The following is a 24,540-nucleotide window of genomic DNA, read 5'->3' as shown; positions in this document are numbered from 1 at the left end:
AATAAATATTTGCAAATTTTATAAGGAAGGGAGAGTTTTTGACACAAGATTTTATTATAAAAGCAAACAAAATATTTTTCAGAGGGCAACATATGTAAACAGGGAAATCTCAGAAAAAGAAATATGAGTGGCTCTTGGACATAGGAAAAGATGCTCAATCAGGTTTATAGGAGAAAACAAATAAAACTAAAATATATGTTTTTTTTCCTATCGCAATGACAAAAATGTAATAGTATTTTCTTCACAGTGTGTTAGAGAGTATTTGCAGAATAATCACTCTGGATTTGCCAGAAACAATTGAAATTGACAGAGCCTTGTTCCAAAGGACAGTTGGGCAATGTCTACTGTGTTTGCACCCTTTGACCAGGAGGTTTCTCTCCTAAATATCTTTTAATCCTATAGATGTCTTCACACTTATGCACACTAGTCTATTTATTATAAGATTATTTTCAGTAATAATGATCAAAACCGTATAAATGTCCACCAAAACGGAAGACACTTTCCTTACACATAAGAGGCAATGCAGCTGTTCAATAAAATACCATGCAACCCATAAAGCATAAGATTTCTCTTTCCATGTAGATCACCCAGAAAGAATAAGTTAAATGCAAGCTCCAGAAAAAAAAAAATGTGTGTGATACACTGTCATTTATATGGGTGAGGAAGAAAGACTATAACATTAGAGTGTTTGTAGATGCAATGCCAGGCTACTCTAGGGGATAGGACTTGTAACAGTGAAATTCCCCGGGGAAGGAAACTAGAAATTGGGAAGCAAGGGATAGAGGGGGAGATGTTGATACTTCTGAGTTTTTAACCACATGGATGGTTTGTTAGACACCTGCCCTGCAAAAAGGGAGGCAGAGAGTATCCACTGTGACTCAGTGGGTTAAGAACCTGACTAAAACCCATGAGGACTCAGGTTCCATCCCTGGCCTCGCTCAGCGGGTTAAGGATCCAGTGTCGCTGTAGCTGCGGTGTAGGTCACAGACTAGTGACCACAGTCACTGGTGTGGCTGTGGCTGTGGCACAGGCTGGCAGCTGCAACTCTGATTCAACCCCTAGCATATGCTGTCCATATGCCACAGGAGGAGCAATAAAAAGAGAAAAAAAAAAAAGAAAGACAAGAAGGAAGGCAAGGAGTCAGGATGGATGAAGAGAGGAAGGAAGGGAGGTAGGGAGGAAAGAGGGAAGACAGAAAAACAGAGAGGAAGGGAGGGAAGGAAGGAAATTTGTCAATACCAGGGCTGTCCTTAACAGAGAAACCAAGAAGTCCCTAAAGGCAGTAAAACAAAAATACATTTTGTCCCCTCTGCAAACCTGAATTTTATTCAACAGGGAGTAACTAATGAGTGTTATGTTTTTCCAGTTCCATCACAGGCCCTGGGAACCCAGTTTCTCAAGGGATCCATTACTGATCCCTCAGGCCCCAGCTACAGACTCCCTGACTGGGAGGAACCACACAGAGAGGCCTGGGGAGCAGTCAGCCTCGACCTGTTGCAGAAAGAGAATCTGGAGGCAGCACTGGTGTAAGTAAAACAAAGTAAATCCCGTTTTTCAGCATCAGCCATGTGTCCCTGCAGTGTGTACAGGGAGTGGCAGCTGAAAGGGTTGGAATTCTGCGGCCCTTTGCCCCAAGACCGGGAGGAATCCGTTCATCAGTGGTGATGTAATGGAAGTGGAGTGAGGGAACTCGGTGGGGCTGTGTGTGTGCAGGGAAAAGACATGCATGGACAAATAATTGAATGAGTTCATCGATCAATCAATATTTTGTGCCTTTAATGTGTTGCTCCCATGTGTTATTATGGACTTTTGAGAAGCGCTAATTCAATACCCGGTCTTCCGCAGGCAGAGGGACATAAATTAGCTCGCTTGAGCCTCACATCACTGCAAAGCAGGCTTTATATTTTCCTATTCCTCTTGCTTTTAGCTTCCTTTTTAAAATATATACATTCCCAGGAAGTTGCAAGGGCACTACAGAGAGACCCCTGTATCTTTCACTCCGTTTTCCCTTAATGAATATATCTTGCATGAATATATTATGACATCAAAGCAGGATTTGTATGTTGGTGTGTGTGACTCTGTATGTGTTCTTTGCTTGGTTGTTTGCTTCTCTTTTTAGGGCCGCACTTCTGCAAACAGAAGTTCCCAGGCTAGAGGTCAAATCAGAGCTGTAGCTGCCGGCCACGGCAACACCAGATCTGAGCCACATCTGTGACCTACACCACAGCTCATGGCAACGCTGGATCCTTAACCCACTGAGGCAGGCCAGGGATCAAACCCCATCCTGTAGATCCTAGTAGGGTTCATTCCCACTGAGCCGCAATGGGAACTCCTGTGTGTCATTTTATCACATGTGTAGATCCATATAAACGCCACTGTGATCACGGTACAGACCTATTCTGTCGCAGATGTCAGAGTCCACACAGATCTTCCTTGTACTGCCCCTTGTAGTCACACCACTCCCTCCCCCTACCACCCTGATCCCCGGCATTCACCAATCTGTTCTCCATCTCTGTTACTTGGTCATTTTGAGGATGTTAGATAAAAGGAAACAAACGTATGTGACCTTTCAAGCTTGGCTCTTTTTCACCCAACATAATGCCCTTGAGTTCCATCAAAATTGTTAAGAGTATCAGTAGTCTGTTATTCTTCACTGCTGAGCGCTATGCTAAGTCCTGAGTGGTATGCTAAGTGTATGTTTAGTTTTCTAGGGAAACTGCCAATCTGTTCTCCAGAATGACTGGACCATCTTCCCTTCCCACCAGCCACACTGTGAGAGACTCACACACTTTGCATCCTTACAGGCGTTTGATATTGTCGCTGAGTGTTTTTGAATTTCATCCGTTCTGATGGCTATGTAGTGTTCTCTTTCTCTCATTGTATCCTTCATGTGCATTTCCCTAATGCCTAATGAAGTTGGACATCTTGTCATGTTTTTGTTTCCCAAGCATAGAGCCCTCTTTGGGGAATTGTCTGTCCATATCCTTTAACCAACTTCTACCTTGTTTTTCAATTTTTGTCTAAGGCGTGGTATACTCAGGTTGAGTTTCATTTCTTCCTCATTGGATATCCAATTGCTCTGGCGCCATTTATCGAGAAGACTCCCCGTCTTCCACTGCATTGCTTTTCCATCTTTATCAAAATCCCGGTGGCTCTGCTGGTGTGGATCTATTTCTCAGTTCTCTGTTATGATCCATCTTTGTGTCTCTCTCCACAATAGAACAGTGTGGGTTACTCTAACTACAGGACACATCTTGGCATTAGGTGAAGTGGTGCATCCCATTTTCTTCTTTTTCAGATTTCCTTGGACTAACTACTTTGTCTTTCCCTATAAACTTTAGAATAACCATATCTGTATCTTTAAAAAATCGTGTAGAATTTTGATAGAAACTTCCTTAAACCTTTACATCAATTTGAGAACTAACATTATATTGTATTGAGTCTTCTAATCCACTAACATGGTATGTCTGTCTGTTTCACTTTTCTTTGATTTCGTTCATCATTGTTTTGTAACTTTGCAGCATGCAAATCGTATACAAGTCATGTTAGACATGCACTCAAGTGTTTCATTTTTGGAGTGATTGTAAATGATAAATGTGTTTTCAGTTCAGTAACCACGTGCCCATTACTGGTACATAAACGCAATTCATTTTCGTGTGACCATTTTATGTTCTGCAACATTCCTGATGAACTCCTTACTAATTGAGGAATATTTTGATAGATTCCCACGTATCTTCTGCACAGGCTGTCATGTCATCTGCAAGTAGACAGTTTCGTTTCTTCCTCTGTGATCTGCATAACTTTGATTCCTTTTCTCGCCTTATTTCCCTAACTAGAACTTGCAGAACACTGCTAAATGGAATTGTTGGTGAGTGGATCTTTGCCTTGTACTCAACACTTAGGGGGTGGGCATTCTCTGACCTTTAAGCCTGATGTAAGCTGTAAGTTGTTGTGGATGTTTTTCATCAAGTGGAGAATGTTCCTGCCTATTTCTAGATTTCTGATATTTGTTATCATAAATAGGTGTTGGATTTGGTCAGACACCTTTGGTTGTCAATTTATGTGATACTGTGATTTTTCTCCTTTAGACTATAAATGTGATACATTATATAACTTGCTTTCAAACCAGCCTGTCATCCCTATAATAAATGCCATTTGGACATGGTTAACATACATACATATGTGTGTGTGTATACATATGACTATAAATCATATGTAATGGTATTATATACATTCTGCATGTTTGTGTGTATTAATTATATTCGCTAGTATTTTGTTGAACATTTTTCAAACTATGTTCATGAAAGATTCTGCGTTTGTACTTTTCTTTCTTTGTACATCTTTATCTAGTTATGTTATCAAGTAATACTAGATTCATAAAGCAAGTCAGGAAGTATTCGTTCCAAATCTGTGTTCCAGAAGAAAATGTGTGGATTTAGTGTTAATTCTTCTTTAAATACTTGGTAAGTTCTCCAGTGATTTTTGAAGGAAACTTTTAATTATTAATTCAATCCTAATGGGTGTAGAGCTGTTCAAATTATCCATTTCATGTTAGATAAGTTATGTGGGTTTGTACTTTTCTAGGAATGTACTCATTTTGTCTAAGCCGTCCAATTTCTGTGGGCAGTGTTCCTGGTGGTCTCTTAATTTTCTTCTGGATGTCTACTGGGTCTGAAGTGATACCTCTGTTTCATTCATTCCTTATTTTATAATTTGTATCCTCTCTTTCTTTTTCAGTGTCAGACCTCCTAAAAATGCATCCACTATATTGGTCTTTCAAAGAAACAGTGTTTTTGTTTCACAGCCTTTCTGTTGTTTTCCTCTTTTCAATTTGATTGATTTCTGCTCTAAGCTTTATTAGTGTCTTCCTTCTACATGCTCAGGGTTTGATTTGGTCTCTTTCTGTTTTAACGTAGGGGCTCGATATTTGGTTCGAGTTTTTTCTATTTCTACGGTAAGAATTTTAGGGTGGTATTCTCAACACCGCTTTGATTGCATTCCATAAATTTTGGTGTATTTGCATTTTCACTCAGCTTAATGTTTTTTCTATTTCCCTCGAGACTTCCTCTCTGACCCATGGATTATTTGGAGATGTATTGTTCTTATACCCAGTTTTAGAGGGTTTTCTATTTTCCCTCTCCTGTTGATCTCTATTTTGGTTATTGATCTCTAGTTTGATTCCATTGTCTTTGGGGAAAACACACTATATGATTTCAATTCTTTGAATTTGATAAAAGAATTTTCATGTCTTAATATATGGTCTAATTTGATAAATACTTTACTGGAGCTGGAACTATATATACATATTCTTTTCTTCTTAGAGAGACTGTTCACCTGATGTCTGTTGGATCGTGTTGGCTGAGGATGTTGTTGAGTTTTTCTCTATCCTTGTGATTTCCCGCCTAATTGTTCTATCACGCCTTCAGAGAGGAGTGTTGAAGACGCCAGTTATTATTACATATTTGTCTGTTTCTCCCTTCAGCTCTAACAGTTTTTGCTTCGTGTATGAGTTGTAGCTCTCCTGTGTGGTGCTCACACCTTAAGGACTGAAATTTCTGCTTGGTAGGTTAACCCTTTCATCATTCCATGGTATCTCTCATTGTCCTTGGTACTGTTCCTTGCTGTGAAATCCACTCGATATATTAATATAGCCACTCTTGGAGTTCACATCATGGCTCAGTGTTTAATGAACCCGACTAACATCCAGGAGAATGTGGGTTTGATCCCTGGCCTCACTCAGTGGGTTAAGGATGCAGCATTGCCATGAGCTGTGGTATAGGTCGCAGATGTGGCTGGGATCCAGCATAGCTATTGCTGTGGTGCAGGCCGGTGGTTAGAGCTCCAATTGGACCTCTAGCCTTGGAACCACCATATGCCTCGGGTGCAGCCCGAAAAAGGAACAAAAATATATTATAGCCCCTCGTTCATTCTGTGGGTTAATGTCTGCATAGTATGTATCTTCATTGTTGTACTTGAAACATACATATATCATTGCATTGACATGCATTGCTGCTCCACAGAATAAATAATTTCATCACATCTTTCTCTCCACTCTGCCACATTCTTACTTGTAATTAACATTTTTAAAACATTGAGAAAGAGGGAGCAAGAAAAGAAAAAAATACGGAAAAATACAATGACTTTCTTCCCCTTGAGCTTTCTAAGTTGTTTGACCGTACAAGCAAAGAGTTTAACCCAACTAATGTGGTTCTCAGTGTACCCACATTTCACTCAAACTGGTCAAATGTAACACCAGCTGTGCATATATGATGTAAACCTCGAGTAGCCACTGGGAAAGCTATTCAGAGATATGCAGTGAAAACACTATAAATAAATCAAAATGGGAATGTTAAAAAAAATCTCAAGTAGTGTACAGAAAGGCAGGCAAAAAAAAAAAATGGAGAAAGAGAAAAGGAAGACAGGAAACAACCCACCCCCCAAAAAAGCCAAACATAAGCCTTAACTGACCAATGATTCCATAAAATGTAAATGGTGCTCTATTTTGAAAACAACAAACATCATCAATTCCCACTTTTAAAATGAAAAAGGAAGTGCAGAAATGCATAAGCTTAAAACCTTTAAAATTCTTTCTAGACTGTGTATTGATCCATGAGATGAATGTGCTATGATCTCCTTAATGGTATTTCCAAATTTTGCTATTATAAACAGTGTTTCAGAACACCACTAACTTCTAAGTAGTTTCAGGACCCAAGTTACAAAGGAAGGAACTCAGGCTGAAGGTAGTTACATCCTTTGTCTCTAATGTCTGGTAGGACAAGAAGTCAGTGCAGACCTGCCACTCTCCTTTCCACTGTCCAATGCTGAGCCTAAAAGAGGCTTCAGAAGCTCTGAGACTCAACATGAGTTAAATGTGTTCAAGTGGCTTGGGAGCTGGCCATTTTCTTCAGAGTTTTCATTTGATTTGCAAATACCTTCATCATAAACGAAGCAAGAAATTTCATACTGAGACAACCCACCCTTAACGTTCGTTTTCTGGGTCCCAGGTGGGTGGTGAGGTTTGTACTCATTTCTTCCACTCTTGAAAAGAGCCCCCATGGTGTCCTATCACTTCATTTGAATTCAGAAGGATTAAGGTCAAGTTGATATGGTAACTGGGATAATAATAATTACCCATCATTCTACATTATGTGGACCCTGGACCAAGTCTAGCTTCCTCTTGGAAGTGCTTATAATACCCAGTGGATGCTTGCATCCAGCCTCCCTCAAAGGGCTGCATTTCAGCTATTTTAATCACAAATTAACCTGAGGAAGGAACTTGCACTTAAACTTAGGTCCCCACGCCCTCACCAAATGTTAAATTAAAGGGAACAGCTTCATATTCCCTTACAACAAAGGTATTTGACTCTGCTTACTTCTCAAGGTGTTTTAGAGAACCAGAGAAGTCCAGTCAACGACAAGCCTAGTCTGCTACATTCCTACCACGAAAGGCACATTCTCACTGACCATCTCGTGTTTGCATGTACATCGCTCTGCTTAGAGTTACCTATATCAGGATAAAGAATCCTCTGATGATGCACTGAGTATGTGGATTCTTCTGCTATGAGTAAGTTTCTTTCATTACATCGTTTCTAACATGTGCCAATGAAGAAGAATATAACTCTCACAAATCAACCAATTCAGAATACAAATGACACCACATATAGGTAGTGAGTGTGTGTGTGTGTGTGTGTGTGTGGGTAACGAATGTCGCTGTATGTGTTGTGACGAATGTCAACTAGATGGCAATTCCATGCTCAGGATAGTAGTACAAACATTCTGAAGCCTTCAAACATATGTAGACCATAAAGATATCTCAGAAAGTTTCTTTTCCTACTTTATGCTACTAATTTCAAGACCGAACTAGGATGAAAGTAATAAATGGCTGACGCAAAAACTATAGGTTGCTGAAAAGGTACTTAATTATTTGTGTATATTACTTTATAAAAGCACAGATATCTGTTTATGGTGGTGGAAATGGGTTAATATATTTTTTAGAATCAGACATATTAGAAGTCAGTCCCCTTCCATGAAATCTTCTTTATTTTGCGAATGACTCTATGGCTCCCTTACCTCTGTCCATGTGGTGGTTTCTTATCAAGGAAATGCAAAGAACTATTTGGAAAGAAATAAACCTTTTTATGAGTGTTTGCCATGAAAACCCACTTTTTGAAAAAGGGACATGAAATGTAAGAGCCTTTTTTATTCACCAGGTCACATAGATTTCCCTTTTTTCCTAGTCCCCCTCCTGGTTCCTTCTAGACTCCAAGTACTCATGACACAAGGGAATAGCACTGAGATAACGGAATTCTTTCTTCTGGGATTTGGGGCCCAACACAAGTTTCGCTATGTCCTCTTCCCTGTATTTCTAGTCATCTATGTGACCTCCCTGGTGGGTAATATTGGAGTCATCCTACTCATCAAGACAGACTCCAGACTTCAGACACCCATGTACTTTTTCCTACAACATTTGGCCTTTGTTGATCTCTGTTATACCACGGCTATCACTCCCAAGATGCTACAGAACTTCATAGTAGAAAACAAAGCAATATCCTTCAAGGGTTGTGTCATGCAGTTACTGGTTTATGCAACATTTGCCACCAGTGACTGTTACCTCCTGGCTGCGATGGCCGTGGACCGCTATGTGGCCATCTGTAACCCACTTCACTATCCCATAGTCATGTCTCGAAGAGCCTGCCTCTGGTTGGTAGCTGGTTCGTATGTCATGGGCTCAGTGAATGCTTCTGTGCACACGGGTTTTACCTTTTCGCTGTTCTTCTGCAAGGGTAATACCATCAATCACTTTTTCTGTGATGTTCCTCCAGTTCTCGCCCTTTCATGCTCCAGCATTGACATCAACGTCATGCTACTTGTTGTCTTTGTGGGATTTAATTTACTGTTCACTGTGTTGGTTGTCATCTTTTCCTACGTGAATATCATCCCTGCCATCCTGAAGATCTCTTCTGCACAGGGAGGAGAAAAGCCTTCTCCACGTGTGGCTCCCATCTGACCACAGTCACCATTTTCTATGGGCCCCTTTCTTACATGTACTTACAGTCTCATTCTCATAATTCCCAGGAGAATATGAAGGTGGCCTCCGTATTTTATGGCGTTGTGATTCCCATGTTAAACCCCCTGATCTATAGTTTGAGAAATAAGGAGGTAAAAGAAGCTCTAAAAGTGATATGGAAAAGAAATTCTTCTAGATTGGACCCAAATTGTTAAAATTCAGCACACCAAATAATGCAGTAGAGATGTTTGACCACTATTTAGTATTTTTGAAAGAAGGAACACATGCAGTCTTTAACCCAATGCTACTTCCTTCTACATTTAATTTCTTAGAATGCAGTAAACATAGTCACATCTCATAGAACTGATATTCCCTAGAATTTAGTTTGAGAAATACATCCCATACTACCCATGAAAAGGGCTTTATTGAGATTATGTAGAACATTAAGAAGTATTTATTGACTTAACTGAGTGTAGTGTTATTTCAGATACATTTCACATACATTCTTAAAGACTAGAAAACCCCATTTTTGTATATAGTAAATGTTAAAATTGATGTTATTTTCTGTGCATTTAAGCAAGTTCTCTAAATTGCCTACGAAGAGGTTCCCCATATGTTCTTCTCCAATTATTGCATAAACTTGAATGTAAAATAAACATACTCAGAGAAATTAGGGGAACAAATCCATTTACCATCACATCGAAAAAAATAAAATACTCAGGAATAAACCGACCCTAGGAGACAAAAGACCTAATTTCTGAAAACTATAAGATGCTGATGAAAGAAATCAAAGATGACACACCATGATCTTTGGTTGGAATAATCAGTACTATCCATGCTCTTTGATTGTAATAATCAGAATTATCAAAATGGCTGTACTACCCAAAGCAATCTGCAGATTCAGTATGATCGCTATCAAATTACCAAGGACATTTTTCACTGAACTAGAACAAAATATGTTAAAGTTTGTATGGAAGCCCAAAAGACCCCGAATAGCCAAAGCTATTCTGAGAACGAAAAATGGAGCTGGAGGAATCAGTCTCCCTGTCTTCAGATTATCCTACAAAGCTACAGTCGTCAAAACTGTATGGTACTCACACAGGAACAGAAATATAGATCAGTGGAACAGGATAGAGAGCCCAGAATTAAAGCCATGCACCTACAGTCAACTAATCTATGACAAAGGAGGCAAGAATATACAAAGGAGAGAAAACAGCCCCTTCAATAAGTGGTGCTGGGAAAACTAGACAGCTGCCATGTAAAAGAATGAAATTACCACACTTCCTAACACCCCTACACAGAAATAGACTCCAAATGGATTGAAGACCTAAATATATAACTGGATACTATAAACCTCTTGGAGGAAAACATAGGCCAAACACTCTTCAACATAAAACTACAGCAATATCTTCTCAGATCTACCACCTAGAGAAATGATGTTAAAAACAAAAATAAACAAATGGGACCTCATTAAACTTAAAAGACTTTGAACAGCAAAGGAAAACCTAAAAAAAATGAAAAGAGAGCCCACACAATGGGAGAAGATATTTGCAAATGAAGTGACTGACAAGGGATTCATCTCCAAAATTTATAAACACCTCCTGCAGCTCAATACCAAAAAAACAAACAACCCCATCAAAAAAAAAATGGGCAGAAGATATAAACAGACAATTTATATCTGTTCAACATTACTCATTATTAGAGAAATGCAAATCAAAACTACTATGAGCTTCCACCTTCCACCTGCCACAATGGCCATCATCAAAATGTCTATAAACCTTAAATGCTGGAGCAGGTGTGGAGAAAAGGGAACCCTATTGCACTGTTAGTGGGAATATACATTGGTGCAACCACTGTGGAAAACAGTGTGGAGATTCCTCAGAAAGCAAAACATAGAACTACCATTTGATCCAGCAGTCCCACTCCTGGACATTTATCCAGAGAAATCCATGACTCGAAAAGATACATGTACTCCTATGTTTCATTGCAGTATTACATGCAACAGGCAAGACATGGAAACAACCTGTATGCCCATTGACAGAGGAGTGGATAAAGAAGAGGTGGTACATGTACACAATGGAATATTACTCAGCCAATAAAAGGAAAGAAGGAATGGCATTTGCAGCAACATGGATGGACCTAGAAATTATCATGCTAAGTGAAGTTAGTCAGACAGACACCAACATCATATGCTATCTATCACTTACGTGTGGAATCTAAAAAAAGGACACAGTGAATTTCTTTGCAGAACACATACTGATTCACCGAGTTTGAAAAACTTATGGTTTCCAAAGGAGACAGGTTGGGGGTGGGAGGGTGAGAAGGGGATTTGAGATGGAAATGCTATGAAATGGGTTGTGGTGATCATTGTACAACCGTAAATGTAATAAACTTCATTGAGTTAAAAATACAAGTAACAATGTAAATAATTAATATTGAGAAATAAATATGTGCAAATTTTATAAGAAAAGGTTTTTCACTCAAGATATTACTATCAAAGCAAACAAAATATTTTTCAGAGGACAACATATTTAAACAGGCAATTCACAGAAAAAGAAATACCAGTGGTTCTTGGACATAGGAAAAGATGTTCAATTTCCTTTATAGGAAGAAGCAAATAAAACTAGAATAGTTTTTTCCTTATCACAATGACAAAATTTTAAACAATTTTCTTCACATTGTGTTAGAGAGGAAATAATCACTCTAGATCTGCTAGAAGAAATTTAAATTTACAGAGCCTTGTTCCAAAGGACACTTGGACAGTGTCAACTGTGTTTGTACCCTTTGACCTATAGGTTCTTCTAAATATCTTTTAATCCTAGAGATATAGTCACACGTAAGCACACTAGTCTATTTATTATACGAGTCTTTTTATTAATAAAGATCGAAAACCATATGACTGTCCAATAGGGAAGAGAGTTTGATTAAACACATGAAGCAATGCAGCTGTTCAATAAAATACCATAGAACCAATAAAGAGTGAGATGATTCCTATAGATCACCCAGAAATATTAAGATAAATAAATCCAAGCTGCAGGGAAAAAATGAGAGTGATACACTGTCACTTATATGGGTGAGGAAGAAAGACATTAACATCAGAATGTATCCATGCAATGCCAGGCTAATCTAGGGAAATACGGAAGTTGTAGCAGTGAAATTCTGGGGGGAAGGAAACTAGAAACTTGGAAACAAGGGATAGATAGAGAGAGATTTTTTTTACTCTATGCACGCTGGTACATCTGGTTTTTAACCCCATGGATGGTTTGTCAGACACCTCTCCTCCAAAAAGGGAGACAAAGAGTTCCTGTGGAGGCTCAATCGGTTAAGAACCCAACTAGTACCCATGGGAATGGGGGTTCAATCTCTGGCCTCACTCAGTGGGTTAAGGACCCGCCTTTGCCAGAAGTTGTGGCACAGGTCCCAGATGTGGCTCAGATCTGCATTTCTGTGGCTGTGTTATCTTCCTTTGGCGGGTTATAATGTGTCTCCTTTGGCCAATGTAAACATGTAAGTGTATGTATAGTGCTTTCCAGATGTGTTAGTCAGTGAAGCTCTGTTAGAGTGTACACAGACTGAGTGGCTTCTAAACTGCAGACGTCTCTTTCTCACAGTTTTGGAAGTTAGAAGTCTGAGACATGGCTGGAGTCTGGTGGGAGCCCCATTCTGGGTTGCAGGCTGCCAATGAATGTCAGTTCACTGGACTTGGGCAGTAACCCTCCTTCAGGCCAGAAACTACAAACTCACTGGCTCTAGCTTTCTCCTCATTAACTAAAGGTTTAATGCGAGCAGCTTCACAGCCAAACACTACTCAGAATCTCTCCTACCACAATTTGTTATCTGAAATATTGTGAAGGTGTAAAGTGCCACTGGAAGAAAGGGTGGCTGTATCCAGGGCTGATTTTTGAAGTAGAAACATTATTAGAAAAGAAAGAAAGAGGGATCAAGAGTCATTTTTTTTCTGCAAATTAAAAAAAAATTCAAAGTGGTAATATAAACTTATTCAAATAGTAGTAAATCTATTTGACATATTAAGGACTATGGATTTAAATTTGATTCGCTTTGAAATTCTTTTTTCCAGATGTCCCTGATTTTTGCTTGTTGTGGTGAAAAGGTCAGTTTTCTAGAACCGAACACAAATTCTGAGACATTGTAAAAGTTATTCAACCTGATTTTTAACAAGAAAAATTTCTAAAGACATTGTTCTACAGCAAAGCAACACACACACACGCAAAACGTCCCTAATGACAATAGCATGATGAAACGCACCTTCTCTAGAGAAGGCTTAAATGCTCTTTAGCTGAAAATACCTACTGAACCTTGCTTATTCCGACTCCATCACAGCCCCTGAAAGCTCAGGTTCTCAAGGGAGCAGGGATCTATCCCTTAGGCTCCAGCTTTAAACTCCCCAGGTAGGAGGAAACACACAGAGAGCCTGGTGGCCAATCATCCTGTGCCAGGTGCAGAAAGAAAATCTGGGAGCAGCTCGGGTGTAAGTAAGAGAAAGCAAAGCCTGTTTCCCAAAGCAGCCATGTTATCATCCCAGTGTGTGCTGGTAACAGTGGAGCACAGGGGTCAGAACGAAAGTTTCGCCCCGAGACCAGGAGTAATCCCTTCATCCCTGGTGACGCAATGGAAATGGAGTGAGGAACCGAACTGGGCTGCGTGTTGTCTGAGGAGGATATGAATGAGCACACGATTGAATGATTAACTGAAGGAGTGGGGAGCAGTGAGCAGCAGAAGGCTTTAGTGTGGTATGTGCATGTGTCCTCATGACCCGATTTGAGTGCCCTTTCAGTGCTGCCTCTGTGCTGGGGTGTTTACATCAATCATGTCACTTTAAGTCACATCATTACAAGGCAGATGTGACTTCTTGCCCTTCCTCTTCCTTCTTAAAACAGTTAAAGTTCTTTTACAATGAAAAGGTGATGAAGTTTAAAATTTCCAAGAACTTTCTCTCTAGGAGTTCGCACTGTGGCACAGTGTGTTGAGCATGTGACTACAATGCCTCATGTCTCTGGGAAGGTGAGGGTTCAATCCCTGCCCAGGGCAGTGGGTTAAAGGATCTGGCATTGCCACAGCTGTGCCCTAAGTCACAATTGTGGCTTGGACTCAATCTCTGGCCCAGGAACTTCCATATGCAGTGGGTGCAGCCATAAATAATAATAATAATAACAACAACAATAACAAACATTAAGCTGAAAGGGTTGCAAACCTTCTCCTTAGGAGTGGAATTGGTGAGAGGGAAAGGATTGCTAAATTTTTGCATTGTGAGCTTAACTAGTTTCATTTAACTATGTGCAGATATCACCTGTATGCAAGAAGTTAAGTTCAAAATAATTTTTTAAATAAAGTTTCTCTCCTAATTCCCATGCACAAGGATAACCATTAAACTTTTGGTGTGAACCCTTTCAAGGCTTTTTCATGGATAAATAAAGACAATGAGAAATAGAGAGTTTTAAAGGGAAAAAAAACTTTATATTAAGAGGATCTACACTGTAGATATTATTCAGCAATTTGCTTTGTTCATTTGACACTGTGATAGCACCACCTTTCCATAGGAGTATACAGTTTTCTCATTCTCTTTGGACTGTGTATTGACGCATAATATGAAACTATTCCGACTTATTTAACTCCATTTCCACACTTTTGCTATTATACACAGTGTCACAAGGAGCATTATTACGTTCCAAGTGATTCTGCAATCCCCATTTTATATAAGGTAGAACTGAGGCAAGGGCTGGGGCTGACAGCATTTGTCACCCAGGTCCTATCAGATGCATTGTGCTCAATATAAATGAAACTTCAGAAGCTCCAGGATTCAGGCTAGATTAAGCACGTTCAAAATACATGGGTTCTTGTCTTGTGTTTGTGTATTGGTCGTTGTATGTGTGTCATGAGTCCTTTGTACTAGTTTTTACATACGTCATGAAAACTACCACATCATGCATTTTATTTGCATTCAGAATGATTAAATTAACACAGCAAATGTCATTAACTCATCCAGATTCTAGTTTAAATGGACTCATGAGCAGTGCTAGGTTCCTCTGACCAGTGCTTTCACCCACTGGACAGAAACCTCCTTTTCTAATATGTTGCACTGTAATTGTACCTGAGGAGGCCACATACACATTCTCATTGGCCTTTAGGCCCGACTAAATGTCGGAAGAAGAGAAGTGGTCCTTGTTCTTGCACCACAAACTCATCCCACTCGGTTTATTTCTGAAGAAATTTGCAAGAGCCGGATGGTCCATGTCAGCCACGGGTTTGCTTTGCTATGCTCCCCACCACTAAAGCACGTCTTATCCCACCGTGACCATCACGTCCGTGGCTCTGCAGTTCTTCCTGGTGTTGCTGACATCATAGTAAGGACCTCTGCTGATGTGCGGGGGTGAGAAATTCTCTCCTTGCACAATATTTAAGGGGCATAAAAATGTCCAAATTATGTAACAACCGCCCGTGCAGCCACTATCTAACTTCCTCCATTGCTTTCTATTACTCAGCATTCGATTTCAGAAAGTTACCTACATAGGGAATGTAGCACCAGTTGACTGAATTCATACTTACTTATGTAATAGTTTCTTTTTTCCTACGTTCAAAGATGCTGCTGTGGCCCTTCTTCTGTGTGTATATTATAGGTACACATATTCATACATATACTGACATGTGTATATATGTGGATATATATATATCCTTTTTTACATGGACAAAAATTTATCTTGAATATATTCCTTTAACAAAAACTTTGGACCAAAGTTTATCAACATTTCCAAATTTATCTCCATGACTGTTCTAATTTACCTTTGCATCAGGAATGTATGAATCCACATTCCCACTTAAAATATGTATTTTTATACTGAGAAGTATAAAATTATCTTTCAATGCATCATTAATAGACTGCATTCCTCATGCTCTACATGTATATCCATATTTCTATTGACTGCGTTTTTCCTCCTCTAACTATCCTGATTATATCTTTTGCGAATTTTCCACTTGGAGCCGTTTTTGGAAATTACTTAAATGTACTGGGTACTAATTGTTTATATGTGTCAGAAACCGATTGACCTGAGTAAATTTCAGGTCCGTTTCTAGTCTTTTATTTTTCTATTAAAGTACAGTTGATTTACAGTGTTGTCCCAATTTCTCCTGTATAGCAAAATAACTCAGTTATATGTGTGTTTGTGTGTGTGTGTGTGTGTGTACTTTTTAAAATTCTTTTCCATGATGGTCCATCCCAGGAGATTGGAAATAGATCCCTGTGGTATAAATACCTCCTTGTTTATCCATTCTAAATATAGTAGTTTTCATCTGTCTTTTCTTTTACATAACGCTGGTGTTTTTAATTTAGATATAGTTGAATTTTCAGTGTTTCGCTTTCTGTACACTTCTATCTTTATTAAATTTTTCAGTGCATAGCTAGGTCATAGATATTCTGCTGTTTTATTCTCACACCTTTACAGTTTAATCCTTAATCCATTTGGAATAGTAAAATGTAATGTAGGAATACCGTACAATTTTTTATATGTATAAACATTATAGCACCACCGTTTATTGGGTCTTTTGTACTGATGCACACACTACTGTTTTCATACCTCACGCTTCTGAAGACTTGTGGGCCTGTTTATGATATCTTTTATCTCCATTGATCTGTTTGTCTGCCCTCACACTAGTACCACACTGGCCTTATTATTATTGCTTTAGAGTAAGTTCTGATAGCTGATAGGACACGTTCTCCCTTTTTGTCCATTGAAATTCTCTTAGCAGTCTTTAGTTCTTTTTTCTTCTATATAAATTTTGCACGTTGGTACAGATGGACATAAAATCCTCCCAAGCATTTCACTGAAATTACATTGTGCTTATAAGTTAATATGGGGGGCCTATCATGTTGATATGCTGATGGCCTTGATGGCTGATGGAAAATACTTCTTTCCCTACTTCTGATATTTCTTTCGTGCAAAAGGGGCTCATTTTGTGGAATCATGGCCATCCTGTTCCCTTTCTAGCCACTCAGTCTTCCCAGAAGGGTGCAGCAGCATATCTGATCAGTAAATCTAGGAACCACCTGGCATGCCCTGCTCCACCCCCTCAGGAGCAGCCAGGCTGCTGGGCCCTTGTCCCCCCTGCATCTCAGAGGTGCTTCACCACAACTTGCAACAGGCATGACCCAGTCACTGCCACCAACACTGGGTGGATAAGCCTGTCTCCTCAGGTTGTTGACTGGGCACAAGTAACCTGACCAAGAAAGTCTTCTCCCAGGTGTCTGGAGGTGACATAATGGGCTCCTATATACATTTCTTTTATTTCTCAACTCGTTCACGTCCTGGGGAAGGAGGAAATAGCTATTCACTGGAGCCTTTTCTGAGACCTCTGGCAATCATTTGTTTAAGGTATAGGTGGATCTGACTCGTGAATATTTATTCTTTACACATACATCCAGAAGTGAAATTGATTCAAATTTTCTTTTCTCAAACTTTCCCTAACTTGCAGGAACATATTGTGCTGTATTAGAATTATCAGTTTCACAAAAGTTTGGTAGAACTTTCCTGTAACATAATTGGGTCTAGTTTTGTGTGTAAATGTTTAAATAACGAGTCAAAGCACACAGTTCTTTACAAGATTTAAGTGTTTTGCAGACCCCACCCAAACACGGAAGCCAGGCACAGAGACTGCAATCACTTTCTGTTCTGTTAGTCTGCTTTCTTCTTTGCTTCTTTGCTTGTTTGTTTGTTTGTCTAAAGCAGGCTGATCTTCGTTAAAAATAAAGTTTGTTGGAGTAGAGTTGACTTAGAAAGTTGTCCTAGTTCCAGGTTTAGAGCAAAGTGAATCAGTTATACATATACCTACATGCATTCCTTCTCAGATTCTTTTCCCATGTAGATTATTACAAAGGGCTGAGTAGCCTACCCTGTGCTATACCGTAGGTCCTAGTTCTGCTTTCTTTTTAAAAAAGTAAATATTGGGAAAACACAAATAATGTATATTAAATTCTGTATGAGGAGTCCCCTGGTGGCCTCACAGTAAAAGATCCAGTGTTGCCACTGCTGTGGCTCAGGGTCACTTCAATGGCACGTATTTGATCTGTGGCCTGGGAACCCCACATTGACATGGGCACAGCCAAAACAAAATTATTTGTGTGATATAATATATCATAATGCAGCAGCTACCATATGCCAATAGCACATTTCAAATTGAAAAGAATTGTTCTCCTAGTCCATGATCTTCTTGTCTGTGGACATGTTCCCTTGTGCCATATATTAGATTCCAGGTATAAGCGATATCATAAGGTATTTGTCTTTCTCTTTCTGACTTACTTCACTCAGCACAAGAGTCTCAGGTTCCTTCCATGTTGCTGCAAATGGCATTATTTTGTTCTTTTTTATGGCTGAGTTGTATTCCATTGTGTATATGCACCACATCTTATAATCCAGTCATCCTGTAGATGGCCATTTGGGTTGTTTCCATGTCTTGGCTATTGTGAATAGTGCTGCAGTGAACATGCGGGTTCATGTGTCTTTTTCAAGGAAAGTTTTGTTCGGATATATGCCCAAGAGTGGGATTGCTGGGTCACATGGTAGTTGTACCTTAGTTCTCTAAGGTACCTCCATACTGTTCTCCAGAGTGGTTGTACCAGCTTCCATTCCCACCAACAGTGCAGGAGGGTTCCCTTTTCTCCACACCCCCTCCAGCATTTGTTATTTGTGGACTTATTAAAGATGGCTCTACAGTATAAAACTGGCATAACACTGTAAACCAGCTATAATGAAAAAATTTTTTAAATCATTATATATAAAAAATTGAAAAAAATTATGATTATTGTTCTTTACTCTCCTGAGGACATCAACTAGGAAAGAGATGGCCTTCATTCATTTAATTTTTCAAAAGAACAAACCATAAGGCAAGAAAATGATAAATTATTATTTTACATTTAAGGATTTCTCTCCCATGGAGGATATTATAGACAAAATAATAAATGACAGAATGAAAGAAAATCTTTGTCAAATGACCACAGATTCAAATCTTGGATAAATAATGAACATGTAAACTCAACTCAATAGAAACGAAATTCCTGTTGTGGTGCAGTGGAAATGAATCCGACTAGTAACCATGAGGTTGCGGGTTCAATCCCTGGCCACACACAGCGGGTTAAGGATCCAATGTTGTCATGACTTGTGGTTCGGATGGCTCAGATCCTGGATTATTGTGGCTATGGCATAATCTGGCAGCTGTAGCTCTGATTCGACCCGTAACATGGGAACTTCCATATGCTGCAGGTGTGTTCCTAAAAAGAAAAAAAGTAAAAAAGAAAAAAGAAACATTCACAAAAAAATTTAGCAAGCAATTTGCAAAACAATAAAATCCCCAAATTCTCAGGAGAACATTAAGTAATGATCAAAGTTACTCGTACTTAAATGGGAGAAAACAAATAAAAATAAGACATCGCTTTTACACATTTTCCTGACCAAAAAAACATTAGCAAAATACCAGTCTTTAGTAGGAGGTGCAGACGTGGAAATCCACACGCGCAAATACGAGGAGTTTGGGCTGAGGTATCCATTGTGGAAAGTGATCTGGAAGAACTTGGTCAAATTAAATATGTGCAGAGCCTCAGACTGAAAAATTCTGTTCCTAGCAATAGACCCTAGAAAGATTTCACACTGAGTTGTTTGTAGTGGAGGCAAGTTGTAGGCAATCGGCTGTCCATCACCAGGAAGGCTCATCAGTAAATTACGATGCATGGACACCAGAGAGCAGTGCTACTCAGTGTGTGGCCCATGGACCAGCATCAGTCCTTGGATTCTCTGTTTCTCGTCCATGATGAGATAACTACTTAAAGCGAGATTGAGCATTTGAATTATCACACATTTTACCCTACCAAGACCTTTTCTTTGCTTATACAAAAATACTGGGCCACAGCAGATGAGAACATTTATAAAGAAAATCATCTTTTACCATAAATACTTTGATAAACACTTCCATAAGCAGCTCTACGATTCCATGCAAGAAACCATCATGGCAGAGAAGAAGGGCCTAGGAAGGGGAAAAAATAAAGGGAAAATACGGACATAGGTGGGAACGAGATCATACAGGACCCCGTGGCCATGTCAGAATTTCAAACAGAATGATGAGTATTCAGGCACACTGGGATTTCCAATTAAAATGTAGGCAGGACCAAGGAAAGCATACTTAACGAAAAGAATGTTCTTATAGGGGTTCCCTTTGGGCCCAGAAGGTTAAGAATCTGGCCTTGTCACTGCAGGAGTTCAGGTCACTGCAAGGACGCAGATTGGATCACTGACCCAGAAACATCAATGTGCCACAGGTGTGGCCCCCCAAAATGTACTTATATAATCCCCAAATTGATACCTTTCTTAACTGTACCATCAGTTTGCATGCTGAGAACACAGCTACTGGGCCATGGCAACTTCCCCAAACTATAGAAGAAATAATCTCAGCCAGGTGGAGGGTCAGCCTTTAAAGTCCAAGCAAGATATGTCATGGAAAATATTCTCAAAATTAACTATGGACTTAAATATACCATTTCCAACTGCACAATTAGGTGGATGCTCCCAGTGGTCTTAGCTTTCTCTGCTTCTCTTTTTCGGCAGCTTTTCAGCTGATACTTCATCTTTGCCACCCATGGAACAAAACAATGGCACCGAAGTGAAGGAATTCATTCTCCTGGGATTTGCTGGTCAACACAAGTCTTGGCTTGTCCTCTTCATAGTGTTTCTGGTGATCTATGTGGTCATCCTGGTGGGTAACATTGGCATGATCCTGCTCATCAAGACTGAAGCTTCCCTTCACACCCCCATGTACTTTTTCCTCCAAAACTTGGCTTTTGTTGATCTCTGCTATGCTACTGCTATCACTCCCAAGATGTTGCAAAACTTTGTGGGGACAGAACACTCTATCTCATTCATAGGCTGCATGGTGCAGTTGCTAACCTACGGTGCTTTTGCAACAAGTGATTGCTACATCCTGGCCGCAATGGCGGTGGACCGCTATGTGGCCATCTGTAACCCACTCCGCTATCCAACAGTCATGTCCCAGAGAGTCTGCATTCAACTCTTAATTGGTTCATACTTCATGGGCTTCCTAAATGCTTCTGTAAACACAAGTTTTACTTTCCAACTGAACTTTTGCAAATCCAATGAAATTAACCACGTTTTCTGTGATGCACCCCCAATTCTTGCCCTCTCGTGCTCCAGTATTTACTTCAACATCATGCTTCTAGCAGCCTTTGTGGGGTTTAACTTGACGTGCACTGTGTCGGTCGTCATCTTTTCCTACGTATTTATCCTGGCTGCCATCCTGAAGATCTCTTCTGCTGCAGGGAGGAGAAAAGCCTTCTCCACGTGTGCCTCCCACCTGACAGCAGTCACCCTTTTCTATGGGACTCTGTCCTACATGTATCTGCACCACCGCACCCTAGAGTCTCAAGAGCAAGAAAAACTGGCTTCCGTGTTTTATGGGATTGTGATCCCCATGTTCAACCCCCTCATCTACAGCCTGAGAAACCAAGATGTGAGAGAAGCTCTGAAAGGGGTTGGAAAGAAGTGTTTCTAGCTTGGATACCAACTACTAACTCAGCATGTTCAACAAGCAAGCCAAAATTTCTCTCTCATTTCTCAACAGCAGAAGGTGTGTCAAATACATGTGAGATACAAACAACGAAAACGATGTAAAGTGTAATTTCTTAGCTATATGAAAACCTCGTGAAAGGTAATAAAAACATCTGAAAGGATGAAATACATAACTTTCTAATTCACATATTTCTTGGAGAGAAAGCATCTTAAAAGAGCTTTGATATTTCTTTTGTCCATTCTGAGGCATGAGTATTTCCCAAATATACTTGCCTTTAAAATAGAAAATAAAAATAAAGAAAAATGGATGGTCAGCGTTGGAAAGTACCTCCAACAACCATAGCATAAAGACTCACCAGGGCAAAAATCTTTTCTGTTTTCCCTTGAGAGATATCATTACTCTTGCTTTTACTCTATAGCTAAGCTATTTTCGTGTTATGAAGAATGAGTTACAGAAATTCTCCATATCTTTGGAGAAAATGTGCCCAAAGCAAGAGGAAGAAAGGAACAGTTGAATGAATCCTCATACATGTACATTCAGGCATTACGGATCAATACCTCTCCCCTCCGTACACGAGCTCTAACCAACTAGGAACCTGACACAGGCATCTGGCAGATAGCGAGCATATCAGTGTACCATTGGTAAAGTTGTATTTTAAATATAACTTGACTCTCCACCTGTGCCTTCTTGAAGGGTCAAATTCAATGCCGAATGTGGTGCTTCAGAGCAGCCTCACTAATCCAGAATTGATGCTTTATTTCCCTCAATCTCCAAGAGTGGAGAAAGATGGAAGAAACCAGGCCAAACACAAGAAGTCCTGCCTGGACTTGAACACGAGTGTTCTGTCCACTTGGGAGAAAATAAAATTAAAGCGTATGCCTGTTCTGTCGACAGACATGTTAACAAAAAGGCTGAGATCCCATGTGGTCTTTCTTCTCTCAATCTCATTCTTCAGTTGAACCATAAGAAGCTGTGAATGAGATGACTGACAGGATGGAAGTTTCCAGGCTTTCTCAACATTTCCAGAAGTTCCAAACTGTGGACTGAGGCAGAAATACTATGATTTAGAGCCAAACATAACCTGAAAAATACCAAGAAAATTCAGATAGTACCAGCCCATTACAGGAATGCATTACAGGAGATGAATCCCCAAATTAGGAAACTCTAATTTTTTTTTAGGACTCCTGGCGACATGTCCATACTACCCTCTGCAGAGAGAAATCCTGTTTTCAATCTGGTAGGTCATAAAGTCCTTTCCTGCAGGGGAAGAAATCTTTACTTTTATCTTTAGCTGAACTGTCTCAGGAGACAGAGACAAATCTTTATATATATATACATATATATATATATATATATATATTACATTTATAGTTGTACAATGATCATCACGACCCAATTTTATAGCATTTTCTTCCCAAACCCCCAGTGGATCCCCTGCAAGCCCCCAGCCTGTCTCATTTGGAAACCATAAGTTTTTCAAAGTCTATGAGTCAGTATCTGCTCTGCAAAGAAGTTCATTGTGTCCTTTTTCAGATTCCACATGTAAGTGATAGCATTTGATGTTGGTGTCTCATTGTATGGCTGACTTCACTTACCATGAAATTTTCAAGGTCCATCCATGTTGCTAAAAATGCCAGTATTTCATTCTTTTTAATGGCTGAGTAATATTCCATTGTGCATATGTACCACATCTTCTTGATCCACTCCTCTCTCGATGGACATTTAGGTTGTTTCCATGTCTTGGTTATGGCAAATGGTGCTGCAGTGAACATTGGAGTACATGTGTCTTTTCGAGTCGTGGTATTCTCTGGATAGATGCCCAGGAGTGGGATTGCTGGATCAAATCGTTGTTCTATGTTTAGTTTTCTGAGGCATCTCCATACTGATTTCCACAGTGGTTGCACCAATTTGCAATCCCACCAACAGTGTACTAGGGTTCCTTTTTCTCCACAGCCTCTCCAGCACTTATTGTTTGTAGACTTTTGGATGATGGCCCTTCTGGCTGGTGTAAGCTGGTACCTCAGAGGGGTTTTGATTTGCATTTCTCTGATGATGAGTGATGTTGACTATCTTTTCATGTGTTTTTGGCCATCCCTATGTCTTCTTTGGAGAATTGTCTGTTTAGATCTTCTGCCCATTTTTGGATGGGGTTGTTTGGTGTTTTGATATTGAGCTGTAAGACATGTTTGTAAATTTTGGAGATGAATTTCTTGTCAGTTGATTTATTTGCAAATATTTTCTCCCATTCTGTGTGTTGTCTTTTCATTTTGTTTAGGGTTTCCTTTGCTGTGCAGAAACTTTGAAGTTTCATTGAGTCCCATTTGTTTATTTTTGTTTTTACTGTCCTTATTCTAAGATGTGGATCTGAGAAGAGGTTGCTGTCATTTATGTCGGAGAGTGTTTGGCCTGTGTTTTCCTCTAAGAGTTTGCTAGTGTCTGGTCTTATATCTAGGTCTTTAATCTATTTGGAGTTTATTTTTGTGTATGGTGTTAGGGAGTGTTCTAATTTCCTTCTTTTCCATGTGGCTGTCCAGTTTTCCCAGCACCACTTGTTGAAGGGGCTGGCTTTTCTCCATTGTATATTCTTGCCTCCTTTGCCATAGAAGAGTTGGCTATAGACGTGTGGGTTTAATTCTGGGCTTTCTCTCCTGTTCCACTGATCTGTAGTTCTGTTTCTGTGCCAATACCATACGGTTCTGAGGACAGATCTTAAGTTTCACTATCTTCATGTGTCTCCTTACAGACACGTTCTTAAATGCAGTGCCTATAAATGCCTTACACAGAGGAATTGGACAGGGGCAGAAATGTTCTTGGGAAAATCATGTGTTAAATAAGAGCAACTTAATATTCATAAAGTAGAAAAATAGAAGGTAGGGGGACAAAGAAAACACATAATTGTCACAAATTTATTTCTTCCTGTCCATGATAGACCCAGTTAAGAACAAATGTTT

At 39.6% G+C, this 24,540-nt stretch overlaps 1 protein-coding gene and 1 pseudogene across 1 annotated transcript in view; both read left to right on the top strand.

Moving 5' to 3' along the window:
* The window catches only part of LOC110259266 (olfactory receptor 5AK2-like), an 84,504-nt gene extending 62,755 nt beyond the window's left edge, over window positions 1-21,749 (top strand). The window contains exons 2-3 of the mRNA XM_021083048.1: window positions 1,367-1,526; window positions 20,611-21,749. Of these exons, the coding sequence (XP_020938707.1) occupies window positions 1,367-1,526; window positions 20,611-21,571 (1,121 nt within the window). The 3' untranslated portion in view covers window positions 21,572-21,749. The remainder of the gene's footprint in view (window positions 1-1,366; window positions 1,527-20,610) is intronic.
* LOC110259267 lies at window positions 8,095-9,692 on the top strand (annotated as a pseudogene).

The sequence above is a fragment of the Sus scrofa genome, chromosome 2 (genome assembly GCF_000003025.6).
Source record: "Sus scrofa isolate TJ Tabasco breed Duroc chromosome 2, Sscrofa11.1, whole genome shotgun sequence".
Lineage (NCBI taxonomy): Eukaryota > Metazoa > Chordata > Mammalia > Artiodactyla > Suidae > Sus > Sus scrofa.
The sequence above is the reverse complement of the archived record's forward strand: the minus strand, read 5'-3'. Positions and strand labels throughout refer to the sequence as shown.